Source organism: Hyperoodon ampullatus (genome assembly GCF_949752795.1).
Source record: "Hyperoodon ampullatus genome assembly, chromosome: 19".
NCBI lineage: Eukaryota > Metazoa > Chordata > Mammalia > Artiodactyla > Ziphiidae > Hyperoodon > Hyperoodon ampullatus.
Window position 1 is genome coordinate 55,110,771 of NC_136932.1, and position 20,698 is coordinate 55,131,468.

At 40.5% G+C, this 20,698-nt stretch overlaps 1 protein-coding gene and 1 pseudogene across 2 annotated transcripts in view; both read right to left on the reverse strand.

The window, feature by feature from the left end:
- The window catches only part of PPM1E (protein phosphatase, Mg2+/Mn2+ dependent 1E), a gene marked incomplete at both ends in the record, with an annotated part of 150,143 nt that extends 132,419 nt beyond the window's left edge, over nt 1-17,724 (reverse strand). Inside the window, one exon of the mRNA XM_079726313.1 lies at nt 17,279-17,724. Coding sequence (XP_079582439.1) covers nt 17,279-17,724 — 446 coding nt within the window. The remainder of the gene's footprint in view (nt 1-17,278) is intronic.
- LOC307067326 (small ubiquitin-related modifier 2-like) lies at nt 9,680-9,960 on the reverse strand (annotated as a pseudogene). Its single transcript has one exon. The product of its transcript is annotated as a small ubiquitin-related modifier 2-like (transcript).
- Nucleotides 17,725-20,698: the final 2,974 nt, after the last annotated feature.

A 20,698-nucleotide genomic window follows, 5' to 3' on the forward strand; every position in this document is an offset into this window, starting at 1 on the left:
CTGGCTTCTAAAAGATAACATACTGAATATATGACATTAATATAGATTGCAAACTAATTGAACAAAAGAATACTTCTTTTTATACTTAATTTAAAACATTTTTAAAGGATTTCTTTCCAAGAAACACTGCGTTGAGTAGATGGCTATTATATTAGGCATTAAAACTCTATAGAAAATAGGTGCCTTTGGCTACCTCAACAATTAATACCGAAGTTAAAAAACTGAAATAGATTGCAGGATTAGTCAAGTACAAAACGGAAACAAATAATCTCCAGGCACCTTATGAGCTATATACCAAGTGGTGAACTTTCTGTCAGTCTACTGTTTAAAGAATTTCTGGATTTCAATTGTGTTTTTAGTAAGCAGCATGAATTTTTAGTTTTTCCTTGTCTTTCATTAGAGGCCAGAGTTTAGAAAAATATGTGATGCAAAGCCCTTAGCATGTTCTTTCTTTCTAGTTAATAACGCGGCATTTTATGGTTGAAGACAGTGAAACTCCAACCACCCTCTCTCCCTCAAAAGGTAGGTTAGGTACAGTTATAGCCAAGAAAGTGATGCTCCATGAGGAAGAAGCAGCATCGACAAAGGCAGAGAGGCAAGAAATAATTTGGTATCTTTAGAGAAAATTCAATTATGTCAGAAAACCCAGGGAGCCTAGATTAGAGGGAAAAGAGACTAACGGCAGGCACATTAGTTAGGAGGCTACCAAAGTAATCACGGAAAGAAATAAGAGCCTAAACTCAGAAATGGCAGTGCTCAAAATTCAAACAATTGAATTGCATCTTCACTGTGATTTTTCCCTATAGAAACGTGTTTCTAACACAGCATGAAAATTATAAAATGAACTTTATAGCTATAACCCCTGAATCAGTCTGCCTGGGTTCATGTCCTAGTGACATCACCGATGGCAGAAACTTGAGTTCTTTAAACTTTCTGTGCCTTGGCCTTCACATCTGCAAAATGGGCTAATAATAGAACCTAACATCAAACAGTTTTTTCAAGGATTAATTGAGGTATTAAATATAAAACAGTGCCTGAGCAAGCTCTCAATAAATGTAGTAGCAACAACAGAAACAGGAGCAGCTTACTACTACTAGCTCTACAATTATTATTTCAGGTGCAGAGGTGTAAACCTCTGATTCACACTGCTAACTAAGTCTTATAGAAAGATATTTATGATTAGAGACTGCCCTGGTAAAGGGCATTTAAATGCAAAGTTGTATTTATCTGTCTTAAAAGACTGAAAATTATTTTTAGATGCACAGTTAACTTTCCATATGACCTTGAAAAACTGAAAATATTTATGTTCCTCTGATTGTATAAGTAGACTGTGAATAATATGTCTCCTTCTAAGTAATATATGAGATTATTTATAAGCTGCCTAAACCAAGACTATATGACCTAATAAATATTCAGTGTTGCCAGAAATCAAATTCCAAAACTTCAGAGGTCATTCCTATTGCAAAAGCAGTGATAGCCTGATTTAATGACTATCACCTCTCATACTTATGTGATAACTTGTTAGGTTCAATGAAGAACATGTTTAGAGCATGAGTCTTGCCCTCTAGAGTTTTAGCCTAAGAAAGAATTTTATATATCACACACTTCAAAGACAATTTTATAAATAATATATATATCAACTTAAAAGCATTACATTTTTGTTGCTTATTTTTATATGCAAATGTGAAAACTGGCTGTAGCACAATATACTTCTCAAGAAACAAGCTTATTAAAAACCGGTTTTTATTTTAGCTTTTGTTCTTAGATTCACAAACTAGAAAAATGTGAATAAATATCAAAGATCAGAGGCTGTGCCTTGTGGCAGAAGTAGGTCAAATGCTTCAAATCTATAAAAGACAAAAACTGTAATGTTTTTGTAGGAATCTTATAATTCATTATGAAATCAAGTCACCAGGAAAAAACTTATCTTTGCTATTTCTAACCCAGCAGATTAGTCTTTTGGTTCTTTTTTTTTTTAATTTATTTTTTTTATTGAAGTATAGTTGATTTACAGTGTTGTGTTAAAGTCTTTTGGTTCTTTTTCTTTGATGACTTAAACTAAAATAGGAAGTAATGGACTGGTTTTCCTCCGAGCTATACACCAGAAGGTAAAATCTTAAGTGAAAATACACACAAGGAATTAAGAATACTCTCAACCTTTTAACTAGCTCATTACTCTCTACAAAGTATTATTATGCTTCAAAATTGTCATTGTTCACAATATTCTCAAAGAATTTACATAAGACTACTCTTCTAAGTCCACAAAAATTCTCATTTACAAAATTGTGGAGTATTAATCAGTAATAAAAACTGCAGGGCTTCCCTGGTGGCACAGTGGTTGAGAGTCCGCCTGCCGATGCAGTACACGTGTTCGTGCCCCGGTCCGGGAAGATCCCACATGCCGCGGAGCGGCTGGGCCCGTGAGCCATGGCCGCTGAGCCTGCGTGTCCGGAGCCTGTGCTCCGCAACGGGAGAGGCCACAACAGTGAGAGGCCCGCGTACCGCAAAACAAACAAACAAACAAACAAAAACTGCAAACATATTTCTGCCGCTAGTTGAAAATGTTAACACATACCAACAATAACATAAAACAGGAAGCCACGTTCCTCCACCATTCAAAGTAGAGCAAAGGAAGGAAATAATAACAAAGAGAAAGAAGGTAATGAGAATAGGCCTATAAAAATCTAGAAAGGAAACAACCTGGACCGAGCAGGGAAAAAGTTGAAGATTCATTCATTTATTCAATAAATATTTAATAAGTGCCTACTATGTGCCAGGACCTGTACTAGGTGCTGGATACACAAAGGTAAACAAAACATTCTTTATCTGTTGCCCTCGGTGTGGGACAGAGACATCAAATAACTAACACATGAATACATATATGTATAAATTATGATACGTGGATATAGAGAAAAAGTAAAGGATACCATGGAAACCAAAAACCAAGACTTAATTTAGACCATAGGTAAAGAAACACCTCTATGAGGAAGAGATATTTAAGATAAGACCTAATGGTTGAGTTGGACAGTTGTAGAGAAGGGGGCAAGATGCTTGGGCAAAGAAAACAAAAATACAGAGTCCCTGAGGGAGGACAGAGCATGGCAGTTTCTGGGAACTAAATCAAGACCACTGTGACTAAAGCATAGTGGCTGAGCAAGGTGAGACACAGATGACTGTTATACGGAAAACTGACTGAAGGGAGGGAAACGTGGAACAAGCAATAGCAGTTAGGAGTACTGCTACAGCCAGCCAAGAAGTGATGGAAGCTTGGACCACACTGGTGGGAGCAGAGACAAAAAGAAATGGGAAAAGTATTTTTCTTTCATTTAGAAGTGAAATTAAAAGACCTCTAAACAAAATAATTAAAATGTTCTTCCATCTTCCTTCTCTACTGTAGCACAAAGAATTACTAAAATGGTCTCCCAAAGATGCTCACTAAAATCTGTGAATACTAATTTGATATCACTCCTGTGATTGTGTTATACTATATGGCAAGTTGATCTTAAGACAGGGAGATTATCTTGGTGGACCTGATCTAATCACATGAGCCCTTACGAGCATAGAGCTTTCTCTGACTGATAGCAGGGGAAGCCAGAGAGACTGAAGCATGAGGAAGCATGTGCCACTGCTGGTATGAAGATAGAGAGGGCCATATGAGAAGGGAAGTGGGTGGTTTCTATCAATAGATAATCAGCCCACCTCATCACCACCCCACAGCCATCAAGGAAATGGGAACCTCAGATCTGTAACAAAGATCTAGACTGTTAACAACCTGAATGGGCTGGGAAGTGGAGTCTTCCCCTGAGCCTCTAGATAAGAGTCCAGCCTGGCCAACACTTTGACTTCAGCCTTGACTCGAGACCTTAAGCAGAGAACCCAGCTGAACATTAACAGACTTCTGACCTACAAAACTGTAAGATAATAAATGGATGTTGTTTTAAGCCACTAAGTTTCAGTAGCATGTTACACAGCAATAGAAAACTACCACACTATAAACTATGTGAGGAGAAATTAACAATTCGATAATCTAAATCTAAATCATATTATTCTCCGGACTTCCCTGGCAGTCCAGTGGTTATTAGGACTCTGCATTTCCACTGCAGGAGGCATGGGTTCGACCCCTGGTCACAGAACTAAGACTCTGCATGCCGTACAGCATGGCCAAAATAAATAAATAAAAGATCTTATGTGTGTGTGTGTGTGTGTGTGTGTGTGTGTATAGTTCTCTAGTCATAGAAAGAAATCTAGGAAAAACAAATTCAGCTTGCTATTTCTCCAAAGGCTAGATAAATATGAATTTGGTGATTGGAGTGAGCATCCATTTAAATATGAGTTTGAGGGACTTCCCTGGTGGCACAGTGAATAAGACTCCACGCCCCCAATGCAGGAGGCCTGGGTTCAATCCTTGGTCAGGGAACTAGATCTCACATGCATGACACAACTAAGATTTGCATGCCTCAACTAAGTAGCCAGTGAGCTGCAACTAAGGAGCCCTGGAGCTGCAACTAAGGAGGCTGCCTGCCGCAACTAAGACCCGGGGCAACCAAATAAATAAGTAAATATTAAATAAATGAATATGACTTTGAAATTAAATGTCATATATGTGTTACAGAATTAAAGTTTTTGTTATTAAATCTAAACCTGTGCCATTCAATATGGTAGCCACTAGGCCCAAGTGGCTACTAAATATTTTAAATGTGATATTCCAATTGAGATGTGCTTTAAGTGTAAGATACAAACAGGATTTTGAAAACTTGCTATAAAAAATGAAAAATATCTCAATACTATTTTAATACTGATCACATGTTTAAATGATAACATATTTAGATATACTGGGTTAAATAAAATAAATTATTAAACTAAATTCACTTTCCATTTTTAAAATGTGGTTAATAGAAAATTTTAAATTATATATGTGGCTCAATTATGTTTCTACTGGACAGCACTGGTCTAGACTTTTAGGCAAGTGTCCTCCTCCAAAATGCCCTAAACCAAGACCAGTCACCTATAAGTATTCTCCTCTTTCCAACAGAGTTCAGTGGCATTAATGGCACATAGCTGTGTAGAAATACAAGACAAGCAGTACTGCAATTCAAATATTAGTGAGAACATGGAGAAACCAGACCTCTCATACAGTGCTATTGGACAAAGTTATCTGTCAATATCTAACAAAGTAAAAGTGTATGTAACTTCAATCTGACAATTCCATTTCTAGGTGTATACTCAAGGAATCTATGAACACATACACAAGGAGACATGTCCAAACTGTATAATTATTTGTAAAGCAGAGAATACCAGCTATCCACCAAAGTTATGTGGTTTTTTTCTACATAGTATGAAGCTGTTTCTTAACTGCCAAGCCAGTGACTACATTTCCCAGTCTTGTTTGCTGGGAACTGTGGGCCCTAGGTGGTGTCACGTGACTGGAATTCTAGTCAGTGGAAAGTGAACAAAATTATATATGCCCCTTCTAAGGACTGGCCCCTAAAAACCTCCAATACCATTCTCCACTCTTATGTTTGCTGGATGTATTTTGATGCCCAGAGCAACTTTGGAAACCACAAATTGAAGACAACAGACTCTCTATTAGCCGGAGTCCCTTAATCACTCCATAGAACACAGCACCTTCTCCACTGAAGGCACTCTATGAGCAAGAAATAAACTAACATTATGTTAAGCTTTTGAGATTTCAGGATTTACCCACTAGAGCAGCTATTTTTAACCATTATAGTGCATAACATGCAAAAATTAGAAACAACTCAACTGTCCGTCAATAGGAAATTGGATAAATAAAACAAATACACTCATATAGAATGCTATATAGTAGCTAAAATGGAAAAACTCTATGTGTATCAATATGAATAAATCTTTTTTAAAAAGGTTAGTCTCAAGATAGCTACTTATGAAAACAAAAACAAAAAAAGCCCACCATATACTGACCATACAAATATGTGTGTAGTAAAAATATAAAAATATAGAGCAGAAAGATACATTCCCCAAACTCCCAGATTACCTCTGGAAAGAAAGAAAAGGGAATGGGTTCATAGAAGACAGTGACAACAAAGTCTTCAATTCCTTATGAAATGTTTTATTTCCTTAAAATAATCTTAAACAATTTGTTGAAACTGAATGGTGGGTATATGGATATTTTTATTTTTTTTTTTAAATTTATTTATTTGTTTGTTTGTTTGTTTTTGGCTGTGTTGGGTCTTCATTTCTGTGCGAGGGCTTTCTCTAGTTGCGGCAAGCGGGGGCCAGCGGGGGCCACTCTTCATCGCGGTGCGCGGGCCTCCTACCATCGCAGCCCCTCTTGTTGCGGAGCACAGGCTCCAGACACACAGGCTCAGTAGCTGTGGCTCACAGGCCCAGTTGCTCCGCGGCATGTGGGATCTTCCCTGACCAGGGCTCGAACCCGTGTCCCCTGCATTGGCAGGCAGACTCTCAACCACTGCGCCACCAGGGAAGCCCTGGATATTTTTATTATTCTCTGTTATTTTCTAAACGTTTAAATCAGTTCATAACATCAATAATCTTTTTCTTATATATAGCTGCTTAGAGAGTAAACTAGTAAAACCTTGTTAGAAGACATTTAAAAACTATGTACCAAAAGCCTTAAATATGTGAATATATTTAATGTAATCCCAACACTATATACTATATATAAACACACTCTAAGATAACCAAAGGTGTGCTCAAAGGATGACCATCAAAATATTCTTAGAGGGCTTCCCTGGTGGCGCAGTGGTTGAGAGTCCGCCTGCCGATGCAGGGGACATGGGTTCGTGCCCCAGTCCGGGAGGATCCCACATGCCGCGGAGCGGCTGGGCCCGTGAGCCATGGCCGCTGAGCCTGCGCGGCCGGAGCCTGTGCTCCGCAACGGGAGAGGCCACAACAGTGAGAGGCCCGCGTACCGCAAAAAAAAAAAAAAAAAAAAAAAAAAAAATATTCTTAGAGCAAAAACCAAACATCGGTAACACCTAAAAGGTTTAATAGAGTTGTGATCAAATTACTGTGTATTCATTTAAAAATTACACAGAATATAGATAATGGGAGGTGGGGTGAGATGTGTGAAGATATACATGAAAAAAGACTGGCCACAAATTCATCATTGCTGAGGTTGGGTGGTAAGGACACTATGTTTTATATACTTTAAATTTTCTATAATAAAAAGTTTTAAAAATATGAGAATAGCAAAACTTACTAAGTTTTTTAAAAAGCAGTTTAAAGTAGTAAGAATAATATCTTATTTTTAATCTCTTGGCTCATTCATTGGATCAGCAAATATTTATTGTGTGTTGTATATGTCCCTGTCATTACTGACCTAGGGATGTGATGGCAAACATGTAGCTAATAATCTAATGCAACTGTCTCCAAACACTTGCTCAAGCACTCTATCAAAATTTGGAGGAACCATAAACAAGACAAAAAGACAACACTCAGAATGAGAGAAAATATTTGCAAATGAAGCAACTGACAAAGGATTAATCTCCAAAATTTACAGGCAGCTCATGAAGCTCAATACCAAAAAAACAAACAACCCAATCCAAAAATGAGCAGAAGGCTTAAATAGACACTTCTCCAAAGCAGATATACAGATTGCTAATGGACACATGAAAGGATGCTCAACATCACTAATCATTAGAGAAATGCAAATCAAAACTACAATGAGGTAACACCTCGCACCAGTCAGAATGTCCATCATCAAAAAATCTACAAACAATAAATGCTGGCGAGGGTGTGGAGAAAAGGGAACCCTCTTGCACTGTTGGTGGGAATGTAAATTGATACAGCCACTATGGAGAACAGTATGGAGGTTCCTTAAAAAACTAAAAATAGAACTACCATACGACCCAGCAATCCCACTACTAGGCACATACCCTGAGAAAACCGTAACTCAGAAAGAGTCATGGGGCTTCCCTGGTGGCGCAGTGGTTGAGAGTCCGCCTGCCGATGCAGGGGACACGGGTTCGTGCCCCAGTCTGGGAAGATTCCACATGCCGCGGAGCGGCTGGGTCCATGAGCCATGGCCGCTGAGCCTGCACGTCCAGAGCCTGTGCTCCACAACGGGAGAGGCCACAACAGTGAGATGCCCGCGTACCGCCAAAAAAAAAAAAAAGTCATGTACCAATGAACCACAATGTTCATTGCAGCTCTGTTTACAATAGCCAGGACATGAAAACAACCTAAGTGTTATCGACAGATGAATGGATAAAGAAGATATGGCACATATATACAATGGAATATTACTCAGCCATAAAAAGAAATGAAATTGAGTTATCTGTAGTGAGGTGGATGGACCTAGAGTCTGTCATACAGAGTAAAGTAAGTCAGAAAGAGAAAACAAATACCGTACGCTAACACATATATATGGAATCTAAAAAAAAAAAAAAAAGGTTCTAAAGAACCTAGAGGCAGGATAGGAATAAAGACGCAGATGTAGAGAATGAATCTGGGGACAGAGGGAGGGGGAAGGGTAAGCTGGGACGAAATGAGAGAGTAGCACTGACATATATACACTACCAAATGGAAAACAGTTAGTGGGAAGCAGCCGCACAGCACAGGGAGATCAGCTCGGTGCTTTGTGACCCGCTAGAGGGGTGGGATAGGAAGGGTGGGAGGGAGACACAAGAGGGAGGAGATATGGGGACATATGTATATGTACAGCTGATTCACTTTGTTATACAGCAGAAACTAATACAACAATGTAAAGCAATTAGACTCCAATAAAGATGTTAAAAAAAAAAGAATAAAAAAAAATTTGGAGCTTCATGAATACCCCCACCCCAAATGTAGATACACATTTCTCATGTGTGTATATATATAAATATAAATTCCATATATACACATCCATGCATATACACCACTCTCACCAGCAATATATTAGTATTTCTTTGAGTAAACTATATTCCACATAATCTACTTAATAGTTCCATTTTTGTGGATTTCTCATCAAATATAATCACCTTTAAAAAATCTAATATAAGTAAAGATGGGAGAAATATAGGCTCTTAAGTTTTGTACCTTTTTACATTTGTATTACAAATATTATGTTCAACCCATGATTTCTTTGCAGGAATCTTTTTTTTTCATTTTAAACAAGAAGTTTATTTAAACTTGACTTGAAGGGAAAACTACCTAGGATTCATTTCTTTTAGAGTAATTTATCCCTACTTAAAGACAGATTGTAACATGTAACATGTAACATGTTACAGCTACATACAAAGAAGTTGTAAAACTGTCCCTTGTTTTACAATGATAAATGAAAAACATTAAAATTCTCCAATCGAACAAGGTATGCAAGAATTTTTATGTTGTTCTTTTTTTGTTAAACAGTGAGAGCAAAATAACTTACTGGAATATAAAGATAAGAACTGATGAGCATGCCACTAATGGAGAAAAGGGGGTATCTCACAGAACCAGTATTTTTCCCCATTCCATCTCCATTTGATGTCGATCAAAACATACCATTGGCCATTTACTTAAAAAAATGCAATATGCTTGTGCATATACACCATTTACTTTACGTACAATAAAGGAATGGGGAAGGGGAAAATGAAAGAACAGAGAAACTATATAGCAGGAGTCAGGATGTGGTGGAACCAAATTGCGGTTTTCTAGTTGAGAATGTCTCCTTGGTCTGGAGGAACAGAATTCTCGAGTAAAGTAGCAGGTTCCCGTTTTAGCAGACACCTCCTGTCTGCTGCTGGAACACATCTATTGTATCTTCATCCTCCACTTTCAACTGTGCAGGTGTGTCTGTTTCAGTGATTGGCTGCCCATCAAATCGGAATCTGATCTGCCTCACTGACAAACCCTGTTGTTCACAATAGGCTTTCATTGGTTTACTAAGTGGTGTATGCCTCTTAATTTAAACGGCACCACAGAACCATCCTGCCTCATCAAATTATTATGATGGTTGTTGTCAGTCTTGACTCCTTCCTTGGGCTTTTCATCGGCCATGGCGAGCAACAGTCTCCTCAGGAACGCTTCACGAATTTGCGTGTCATCTTTGTGCAGGGCCATGCTAATCTTCTGTATCCTTCCAATTTTAGTAGATGTGCTGTCAAAGTGAGCGCTTTGCAGGAATATTTAAAGTCAATTGTCTATTTTGTAAGGGCTAATTTTGTTAAAACCAGTAAATATAATCAATGAATCAATTTAATCAGAGCAGGTAAACTGCAATAATTCATAATGTTCTGAAAATTGGAGTAAGGGTGCCACTGTCAACTCTTCTAAGAAACTTGCACTTCATCAGGATACCTCACTTACCATGTCTGACATGAAGTCAGTTGTCGTACAGAACAAGCTGCCAACCTCAATCAATATATCAAGTATTACTAGCACCTAACTTCATTTTTTTTTTTTTTTTGGCCACACCGTGTGTCTTGCAGGATATCTTAGTTCCCCCACCAGGGACTCAACCCAGGCCACGGCAGTGAAAGTACTGAGTCCTAACCACTGGTCAGCCAGGGAATTCCCTTAAGTTCATATTTTGTATACAAGGAAAACGATTTTAATATTTTATTCCTTCACTGAAATGGATTATTTTGGGTACACTTTATTTTGAAGACCACTAGTCAAGTAACAGATATATAAATATTCGTGGACAAAAAAATAATAAATTAAACAAGTGCTACAAAAGGAATAAGCACTGGGTATTCTGTAAGAGGACGTGGAAGAGACACCTAACTCATTATGAGTTTGAGGTTGGTGAACAAAGGAAGTGATGTTCAATGGAGACCTAAAGAATGGGTAAGAGATTGGACTGGGTGAAGTGAGGGTGGGATAGCATGGTAGATCAAGAAGAAGGAATAGTATGTTATGTCCACAGGTGCAGAGGTAAGAGCAAACACAGCACATTCAAACTAATATATTAAGAGTCTAAAAGAGCTGAAGTGTAGCTTCTAGAGGAGGGATGGGGTGGGTGGACAGTGATTCAGGGATGAGGCTGGTAAGATCATAAAGCTTTGTTTGGATTTTATCTGGACGGCAATGGAGAAATAGGTGATGAAGGTGTACAGTAAATAATTGGCTTTGCCCAAAGAGAGGTCTGGCCTTTGTCCTCAGCTCCTGGGAGTAACCTCTAAATCCCTATTTCTAAAGTAATAGGATTGTCTTTGTTATTCAGGTGGGCCCCTTGGATCACATGGTATCAGCCTGAGGGGAGACTGGAAACTAACTTCAATCATGTGAGCAATCAATCAGTAAGTCCCAATAAAAACTCTGGACACTGAAGCTCACGTGAGCTTCTTGGGTTGGCAATACTCCATGAGAGAGAAACACATTGCTGAGGACAATGGAAGCTTCACATTTGAAACTCTTCTAGATAGCACCTCATGCATCCCTTCCTTTGGCTGGTTCTAATTTGTATCTTTTCCTTATAATGAACCATAATCCATTAATATAATAGCTTTCAGCAAGTTCTTTCTAGTGAATTATCAAATCTGGAGGTGTTTTTGAGAAACCCCAAACTTACAGTCAGTGTCAGAAGTGAGGGTGGTCTTGTGTGGACTCTTCCCTCTAACTTTGTATTTGGACCCTAACTCCTTGAAAACTTCTGCCTCAGGCAGACCTGGCTTTCTGGAGGACTGTGCCTTTGACCTCACAGTTTGGCTAACTCCAGGGAAAGAGTAAAAATGTTTAAGCAGTGGGTGATAATTAGTCAATCTACATAATCTAGACTCTAGAGGAATCACTTTGGCTACACTGGGGAGAATATACTGGAGAAGAGTAAGACTGGTAAGAGATGACAATAACAGTGGGGATGGTGAAGGACATATTTATGAGATATTTATAAGGCAAAATTTGACTGAATGTGAGGGTGAGAGAAGGAGAAATCAGGGATGAACCCACCAAAAAGAGAATTAGGTTTTAGTTTTGTCTTCTGCAGGGGAGAGAGAGGGAGTTGGAGGATTAAATTCAGTTTTGGACAGTTTGAGAAGATATTTAGACATCTAGATAGAGCCATTCAATTAGCAGTCAAAGCAGGGACAGAGACAGAGTCGGGAGCCATTAGCATAACTACAATAACCAAAATCATGGGAGAGATTGATGTTGACTATAGACAAGTAAGTCAACCAGACTTGAAAAGGCCAATGACCAGGACTTCCCTGGTGGCACAGTAGATAAGACTCCGCACTCCCAATGCAGGGGGCCCGGGTTCCATCCTTGGTCAGGGAACTAGACCCCACATGCATGCCGCAACCAAGAGTTCACATGCCACAACTAAGGTGTCTGCATGCCGCAACTAAGGAACCCACTTGCCACAAGTAAGGAGCTGGCAAGCCACAACTAAGGAGCCCAAGTGCCACAACTAAGGAGCCCATGTGCTGCAACTAAGGAGCCAGTGAGCCACAACTAAGAAGCCTGTGAGCCACAATAAGGAGCCCGCCTGCTGTAATTAAGAGCCAGTGCAACCAAATACATAAATAATTTTTTTTTTTAAAAAGAAAGAAAAAAAGGCCAAGGACCAAATACCAATATAAAAGGGTTAGGCAGAGTATTAAAAGCTCACAGAGGGCTTCCCTGGTGGCGCAGCAGTTGAGAGTCCGCCTGCCGATGCAGGGGACACGGGTTCGTGCCCCGGTCCGGGAGGATCCCACGTGCCACGGAGCGGCTGGGCCCGTGAGCCATGGCCGCTGAGCCTGCACGTCCGGAGCCTGTGCTCCGCAACGGGAGAGGCCACAACGGTGAGAGGCCCGCGTACCGCAAAAAAAAAAAAAAAAAGCTCACAGAGAAGTGGCAGCGTGAGAGGTAGAAGAAAAACCTGAAAAGTATGGCTTACACTGAATGGTTGGTATTTATTTTCTTCTTTTTGCTACTTCTTACTACTTTTTAATAAGAAAAAAGGTACTCTAAATGAGTAGTATAACTTGCATCCATGTATTTTTCCACATATATACACAGACAAAGTTTAATGGTTTTCTAACCTATCTCAGTCATTAATGAGTCACATAACTCAATATAACTTCATTATTAGTATCTATAAACAATGATTTTCTTTTCCAAGCCATTTTCAAAGTGCCCACCCTCATGACTACTGTAAACCATCTGTAAGTACTTAACTTTGTCAGGCTGCTGGGACATCTGTCTCCCCCCTTGAGAAGTCCAACCCAGACTAAATGAATAACTGAGGAAACAACTGCTCTCAAAACGTAATGACATATAGCTCTAATAAAGACTTCAGAGTATCTGTTTTTTTCTGGGTTGAAACAAACAGATTTATCCCCAGTAAAATATAGAGAAACAGAATACAGTACTGACCCATGTAGCCTATCCAAGGTTATTCATAACTGCTACAAGATCAGCTGTAAATTTTATTTGCAAATTATTTCAAAGCTATAAAATATCTCACCTCCACCTTTTCAAAGAGATTCATTAACCTCAGAAATCCTAATATTATGTCATTAGAAAGTATTTATTTTAATCTCTTGGGAGGCATTTTAGTTTAAAGGACTAAAGGAGATAATTTGTATACTAACGGCTAAAGGTTCCAAATCATTGGAATATTTTATTGACAAGTAATAGACTAATTCAGTGATACAGTTCTGAAGTATTGCATGAATTTATTATTGATTCTTAAGGTTTAATTAGTTGAAACAAAATTGTTTAAATAGTCCTTTAAAAAAAGTATTTATGGGGGCTCCCTGGTGTCGCAGTGGTTAAGAATCCGCCTGCCAATGCAGGGGACACAGGTTCGAGCCCTGGTCCGGGAAGATCCCACATGCCGCAGAGCCACGAAGGCCGTGTGCCACAATTACTGAGCCTGCGCTCTAGAGCCCGCGGGCCACAACTACTGAAGCCTGCGCGCCTAGAGCCCGTGCGCCTAGAGCCCGTGCTCTACATCAAGAGAAGCCACCGCATGAGAAGCCCGCGCATCACAACGAAGAGTAGCCCCCCCTCACAGCAACTAGAGAAAGCCCAGGCACAGCAACGAAGACCCAACGCAGCCAAAAATAAATAAATGAAATAAATTTTTTTAAAAAAAAGTATTTATAGTCCACAAGAGACATCTTTCTCATCCAAGGGGATTTTTACCATTTTGAATTATTTTTCTTTCAAAATGTTACATGTTTATATCTAGCAGAGAAATATATAAGTACATATTTCCTATTTTGAAGCCTAACGGCAAAAATTCTATCCCAAACACTGAAAAACTTTTAAGTTGCTAATTATAACCATATTTTGTCCATTTAAACCTTGATCCTTTACTTATCTAAGTAACTGCTTATCTCAAGCTAATCCTAAACTTTGTGTTTACCAAAATGAAGAATGATAAATATATCTGCTGTTCTTATTCTAAAAACTCTGAGAGAAGCAAAATAGTGAGAAAAACATTCACTATATATTTTTTTTTTTTTTTTTTTTTTTTTTTGCGGTAGGCGGGCCTCTCACTGTTGTGGCCTCTCCCCTTGCGGAGCACAGGCTCCGGAGCACAGGCTCAGTGGCCATGGCTCACGGGCCCAGCCGCTCCGCGGCATGTGGGATCTTCCCAGACCGGGGCACGAACCCGTGTCCCCTGCATCGGCAGGCGGACTCTCAACCACTGCGCCACCAGGGAAGCCCCACTATATTTTTAAAAGTAAAATTTCAGCCAGTGTATACATAAACAGTATTGAGAAGGTAGGCACCCTTTTTTTCTTCAGCGAACCTCAGTCTGTTTAGCAGTTTCATACTGTATATTTCTAAAATACTAACAGAAAAAAACACGCTAGAGACTTATGAAATTGTTATTATACGCAGTGTTATTTTCTTCTTACATTAGTCCCAACTGTGAAATTGGTGAATATATATTTCAGGTAACTTCATTTAAGAATTTTAGCACTATTTGACAAGCATGACAGAGCTTTTAAAGAATATTAAGAATTCCCAAAATAAACAGAGTGGGTATTTGAGAAAATATTTTTGGAAAAAAAAATCTTCACCTTCTCCAAATTAGCAATTCCAACATATCCCTAAACAGCATTATTTCAAAGTATTTCCTAGGAAATTTGACAACCCAACATTTCAAATATGTCGGGGAGTTCTGAGGTTCAGAGATTATGGAAATGTTGGGATCATTTGTACATAATTTGTCATTTCTGAATCTGGATCCTCAGTTCTCTCATCTGTAAAATAAAGCGAACAGGAAAATGATCTATCTCTCCAATGTCTTCCAGTCTCGATTCTTGTGGCTCAGTGATATGATTTTCCTTTATAAATAATAAAATAAAAAATAAAAGCATTAGAAGTATGTGTTTTTAAACTGTGAGACTTTGGGGTTTGTTTTTTTAATCTGTTAAGGACCTTGAAGATACTTCACATAAACAAGCCAGCCATTTTATATCTGAATAAAAATAGGTTAATAACTTCTGCACAAAACAGTATACATGATGAAATCTCTGATTTAAGGTGAAATAATGTTTTCCAACTTTAATTTTGCTAGTTTTACTTCAAATCTAAACTTCTGTTCTCAATTAGATGGCCATTTTATAATTTGAATACTTTTCTAGTTTATACATGTACTGAAAATCTTGCTTCCTTTCCATGTGGAAAAACACACATCTACTTACCATCATCTTTATATACATTTCATTTTTTAAAAAACCTTGAATGGCACATGTTCAAAGTTGTTCTAAAGTAATGACTCTTTTTTTAAAAATGGACCTTCTCTAATATTTAAGTGTGTGTTTCTTTAATTCTGCAACTGCATTTGTAAAGGTAAGAACTGTCAAAATAGAATTTCTGATGCTGAGATAAATCCTTCCACTTTGGTAACATTTCCATTTTATTTTAAGCAGGAAGTCTTAAGTGTCTTCATATAGTATTAAAAATGACATTTCATACGCCCTTTTCTATGATACTTTACAAACACTAGGAAGAAATACTCTAAGATGCTAATACTGTTTATATCTGGGTAGTGGTATTACATGCCATTTTATCTTTTACATTTCCCAAAAAGCATTATTACTTTGGTAACCAGATAGTATTTCAAAATTAAATTTTAAACAGTGTATAAAGTGTGGGACATCAACACAGTCCACTTCTACAGCAGACATGTTAAATACTTTTTCCCTATTGACAAGCCTCTGTTTTAACAGGAAGAGTGATTTGATCAGGTGTCTGTTAGGTTGGATGGATAAAGACAAAACATTTACTTTCCAGGTCCTTCTCTTAATCTAAGTTTTTGAGAAGATCCAAGAAGTGAATTTAACTGCGATGGATCTTGCAGTAGTAAACTTTCTGAGGGCTACAGAGTAACACCTTTCATTACAACTATCAGCAGAATAGGGAAAGACTCCCCAGGTTTACCAGTGTTCTCGGAAACTTGTTCGTATTCTCCTCTGTCATTATTTCAGAACAATTCCATTTAGAAAGAAAAGCAATTGTAAACTTTCTATTTCAAGCCCATAAAAACTGGGATGAAAGGAAAAGCCTTGACCTTTCTATTTTAGACTTTCATCTGTGTAGCTAAGCCACCTGCTTTCTCTCCCCTACCCCATCTACTTAATGGACTGAAAATACTGCACCTAATTGCAATTTTATCAAACCAGCCAGAGTTTTCCACTTTAACGAATTGCAACTGTCTTTCACCTGAAGGCTCGCATGTAAAATTTTGCTCACCCGTCCATCCCATTTCCTTCCCACCTCCCTCAACTGTGAGTTATCAGATGTCGTTAGACGAAGATACTAGGCTTCCGTGTATTAAGCCATCTACACTTTCAACACCGAGCGCCCGACAGAAAATCTACTCCAGTCTCTCCTCCTGTGGTTCTGGGGCTGGGATTATCATCTTTGTTGCGGTTACGCAGGAGGCACCTAGCAGCTCTGCCTAGAAAGGAGTCGCGTCTCTCCGCCGCCAAACAACACGGGACTCAGGCTGGGAAAAGACAGACCCGGGTGGGAAGAAACCTCCAGGAGGAAGAAGAGAGCTGGGAAGAGGGAGCTCTCAAGACTGGAAGGAAGGACCTTCCAAGGCACGAAGGGGAAAGGGTGTGTGAAGTGGAGCAAGAAGTGGGCGGCCGGGGAGAAGCGGGAAGCAGGGGACGGGGCCCGGCGGGAGGGCGCGGGGGGCGGCTCCCGGGCCGGGAAGGAGGCGCGGGGGCCGCGGCGGGCGTGGGCAGCTCGCAGACAACAGCCCAAGTCCGAGCAGCGGGGGTGCTTTCAACCGCGCCAGGCGCCAGAGGTGGGGGGAGGCATGAAGAGCGGAAAAGAGCAGTTTGAGGGGCCGAGGGAGCTGCGTCGAGGCCGGCGCGGCGAGGACAGCGGGCCCACCCCCAACCAAGCCCCGCTACTTAACTATTTGTAGAGCTGCTGCAGGCACAGGTCCAGGCTCTCGCCCTCCACCTCCTCGCGGGTGATGCGCTCCGACAGCGGCCGCGGGAGCGGGGGTAGCGGCGGCAGCTGGGGCTGCGGCGGCGGCGGTGGCACGGCCGACTGCCCCCGGGCTGCCGCCGCCTCTTCCTCCTCGCCCTCCGCCGCCACCACCTCGTCCTCGGGCTCGGGGTCTTGCTCCTGCTCTTGCTCCCCCTCCTCTGTCGCGGCTACAGTGTCCACCTCCTCCCCGGGTTCCTCGACCGAAGCCTCGGGCGCCTCAGCCGCTACCAGTTCGGGCTCGGGCTCGGGCTCCGACTCGGGTTCGGGTTCCGGCTCGGGCTCGCCGCCGCCACACGGTCCGCGAAACTCGCCCAAGAATAGCTCCAGGAAGCGCCGGTAAGTTTTCTCCTCGGGGCTGCAGCCGGCCATCGCTGCTCATGCCCCGGAGCCGACCGGGAAGTGGGTGGGGGAAGCCCAGGAAGGGGAGGGGGCTGCTCGCGAGCCTCGGGATCCTGCAAGGGCGGTTAACTGCCGCACCGGCACGAGCGATCAGCACTAGGTTGCTCGGAGAGGGCTCCCGCAGGCGTGCGCGCCGCCGAGCCCGGACGTGCGCGGCCCGGGGGCGGGGGCGGAGCGCGCTGCCCCTCTCTGGTCTGGAGGGAAAGTTGGTCGCGGGCGCGCGCGCGGGGTCCAGCGACGGCCCACCCTCTAGCCCTACGAAGAGCTCAGCCCACGCTGCCTAGAGACTGTCGCCATGGCAACCGGCTCTAATTAAGAATTTCAGGTTCCCTCCCGTCGAGTCCGCAGAGTCGAAAGGGCACTCGACTTGTCCCCTCTCCAACTCTGAATGTCTTCATTGTATGGATATCCTAACCTCAAGTGGATAAGACAGAACTAAGACATCTCCAGGTCTAGCTGTTGGTTCCCACTTGGATTCAGTTTTCCTTCTGTCCTGCCTTGCCTTGGGGTGCTTATCTGTTGAAAGATACCACGGTGTGAACACCTTTTGTTGTTGATGACACTAATTTAATAGTTTGCGGGGGAAGGCATCCAACACCTACCAAGTGGTAGTTTCCTTTGCCTACATTCTCTCATTTGATTCTGTGAAGAAAGTGGTGTTATCCTTATTTCTCAAAAAGAGGAAACAGGATTAAGTACACTCCTTTTTTTAAAAATTATTTATTTGGCTGCCCGGTCGCGTGCCGGATCTTTTAGTTGCGGCAAGTGGGTTGGAACCCGGGCCCCCTGCATTGGGAGCACGAAGTCTTAGCCACTGGACCACCAGGCAAGTCCCTAAGTACATTTCCTCTTTTCAAGGTGTCAAAGCTACTAGCCATGGCATTGGAATTAGAACCCAGGTTGTAAGCTTCCAAAGCCTGTCTAGACCCTTTTTCCTGTACTCTTCTCTGCCTCTGAAGATTCAACAGTGTAATAATACGTCTATAAAGCCTTATTTTTAAAGGGTTTTATGGTTTACGAGTCATTTTCATCCCTTTAATCCTTACAATAGCGCCTCAAGTTAGACGATATTACCATGATTCCATTTTATAGATGAGAAAACTGAGACTTAAATACATTGCGACTTTGCTCAAGGTCACACGCAAGTGATGTAACAAGGACTAAATTCAGGTCTTTCCACTGCAAAGCCATCAGTTTTCCAGCACACCAAGACACCCTTCTTTAGTGTCTGCGTAATATACATTAGACTTTATTACATCATATGTATTTTTTGGTACATTTTGTTTGCTCTTCTTCCCCATCCCCCTGAGCCTCTTTCTTTTGTAGATTGAAACTGAAAGAACTTTAAATTATTCTAATTTTTTTACCAAACTACACACAAACCTACTATTTTCAAGCCTTACTGAGGGGGGTGGGAGAGGGAGAAGCTGTGTTGTTATACAGCTGTATAGATGACAGCATCATTACTGCATACTGCCATGTCCACGGCAACATACAATTCAGCAAAAATATAGTGATTCTTTCTCTACTTTGAAAAACACGTTCACAAAATACCACCCCATCCTCTCCATTTATTGTTTCTGGGTTTCAGTTGGATTTAGGGTCTGAAATACCATTTCTAGTCAGTTATTAATGGCAGAAGGAGTCTCCCTGCCAACTGTTTTCATATAATACTGTATTCTAAATCCCTGACGTGATACTGTTATTTTAAGAGTAAATGGGTTGATCTCACTAATGTACATTATGGCATCATGTAAAATAGACATCCATTCTCTCCTAGCTTGAGATTAATTAATACACGATAGAAAGCGTAGAGTGAGTAATGCACATGAGTCCTCTGTAACTACTTATTTTTGTCTCAAAAGTAAATGGAAAGACCTAATAAATAAGTCTGTTTCCAGAGAAGCTAAATGTATTTATACGTGTTTTGTTTAAAACATCACCAATGTAGAGCAACTTCTTTATGAGACGCCAAGAAAGTCTTTAAATTCCTCATTTGTCTTTGTTTTCAATCCACCTGTTCACTTCCGTTTCAGAATGTCTAGAAAAGATTGACAAAACTTATAAGGCTGCAGAACATCAAAATGTCCACAATTTTACATTCCAACAACTATTTAATATCTCAGAATTTGACATGATGACATTTAGTTCAAGAGTACATAGCTGTCAACTGTAACAATTCACATCAAGCTACACCTTCCTATTTTGTAATGTAGTTGCCCCCGTCACCTAGATGACATTCATTTGTGACATTAATTTATGACTCAACCCACATATCAAAGGGAAGTGTTATATGTTGGGGAAACATTACTACTAAAAGAAAAAGGCTACACCTCCACATTACTATAAATGAGAGGTGTGTTCGCTTAGTTTAATAAAGATATTTCTTTACAAAAGATCAGTATGGATCCTATTGCATCCATTTGACAGAGTAGCTTTGCCAGAAGGTTGCTGACAGCAGTGCTGGGATCTCAGAGCAGCTGTGTAGGATGATTTTGCCATCGTCAAGAAGTCTTTTTAGTCATTATTTTGCATTGCTTTACTTTCCTCTTCAGTTCCTCTCCTCTTATACTTCCCTAATCCCCTTTCTTGCTGTCTATTTTAAAATATTGAGCATGAAAAGCATATGTATTAAGTGTTTTTAATTTTTTTAATTTTTTTTTTTGAGATTTGTCATAAGAATTGTTCTCCCTCTAACCCTTAGCTCTTTGGAGGAAATGCACATGTTCTTTCATGGACATTCATTGTAATGATGATATTTATAAGATTAAAGAGGGGAATTCCCTGGTGGTCCAGTGACTGGGACTCAGTGCTTTCACTGCCGAGGGCCCAGGCTCAATCCCTGGTCGGGGAACTAAGGTCCCACAAGCCGCACAGTGCGGCCAAAAGAATAAAAATTTTAAAAATAAAAAAGATTAAAGAGAATTGTTGAGTTGGGCAGTTT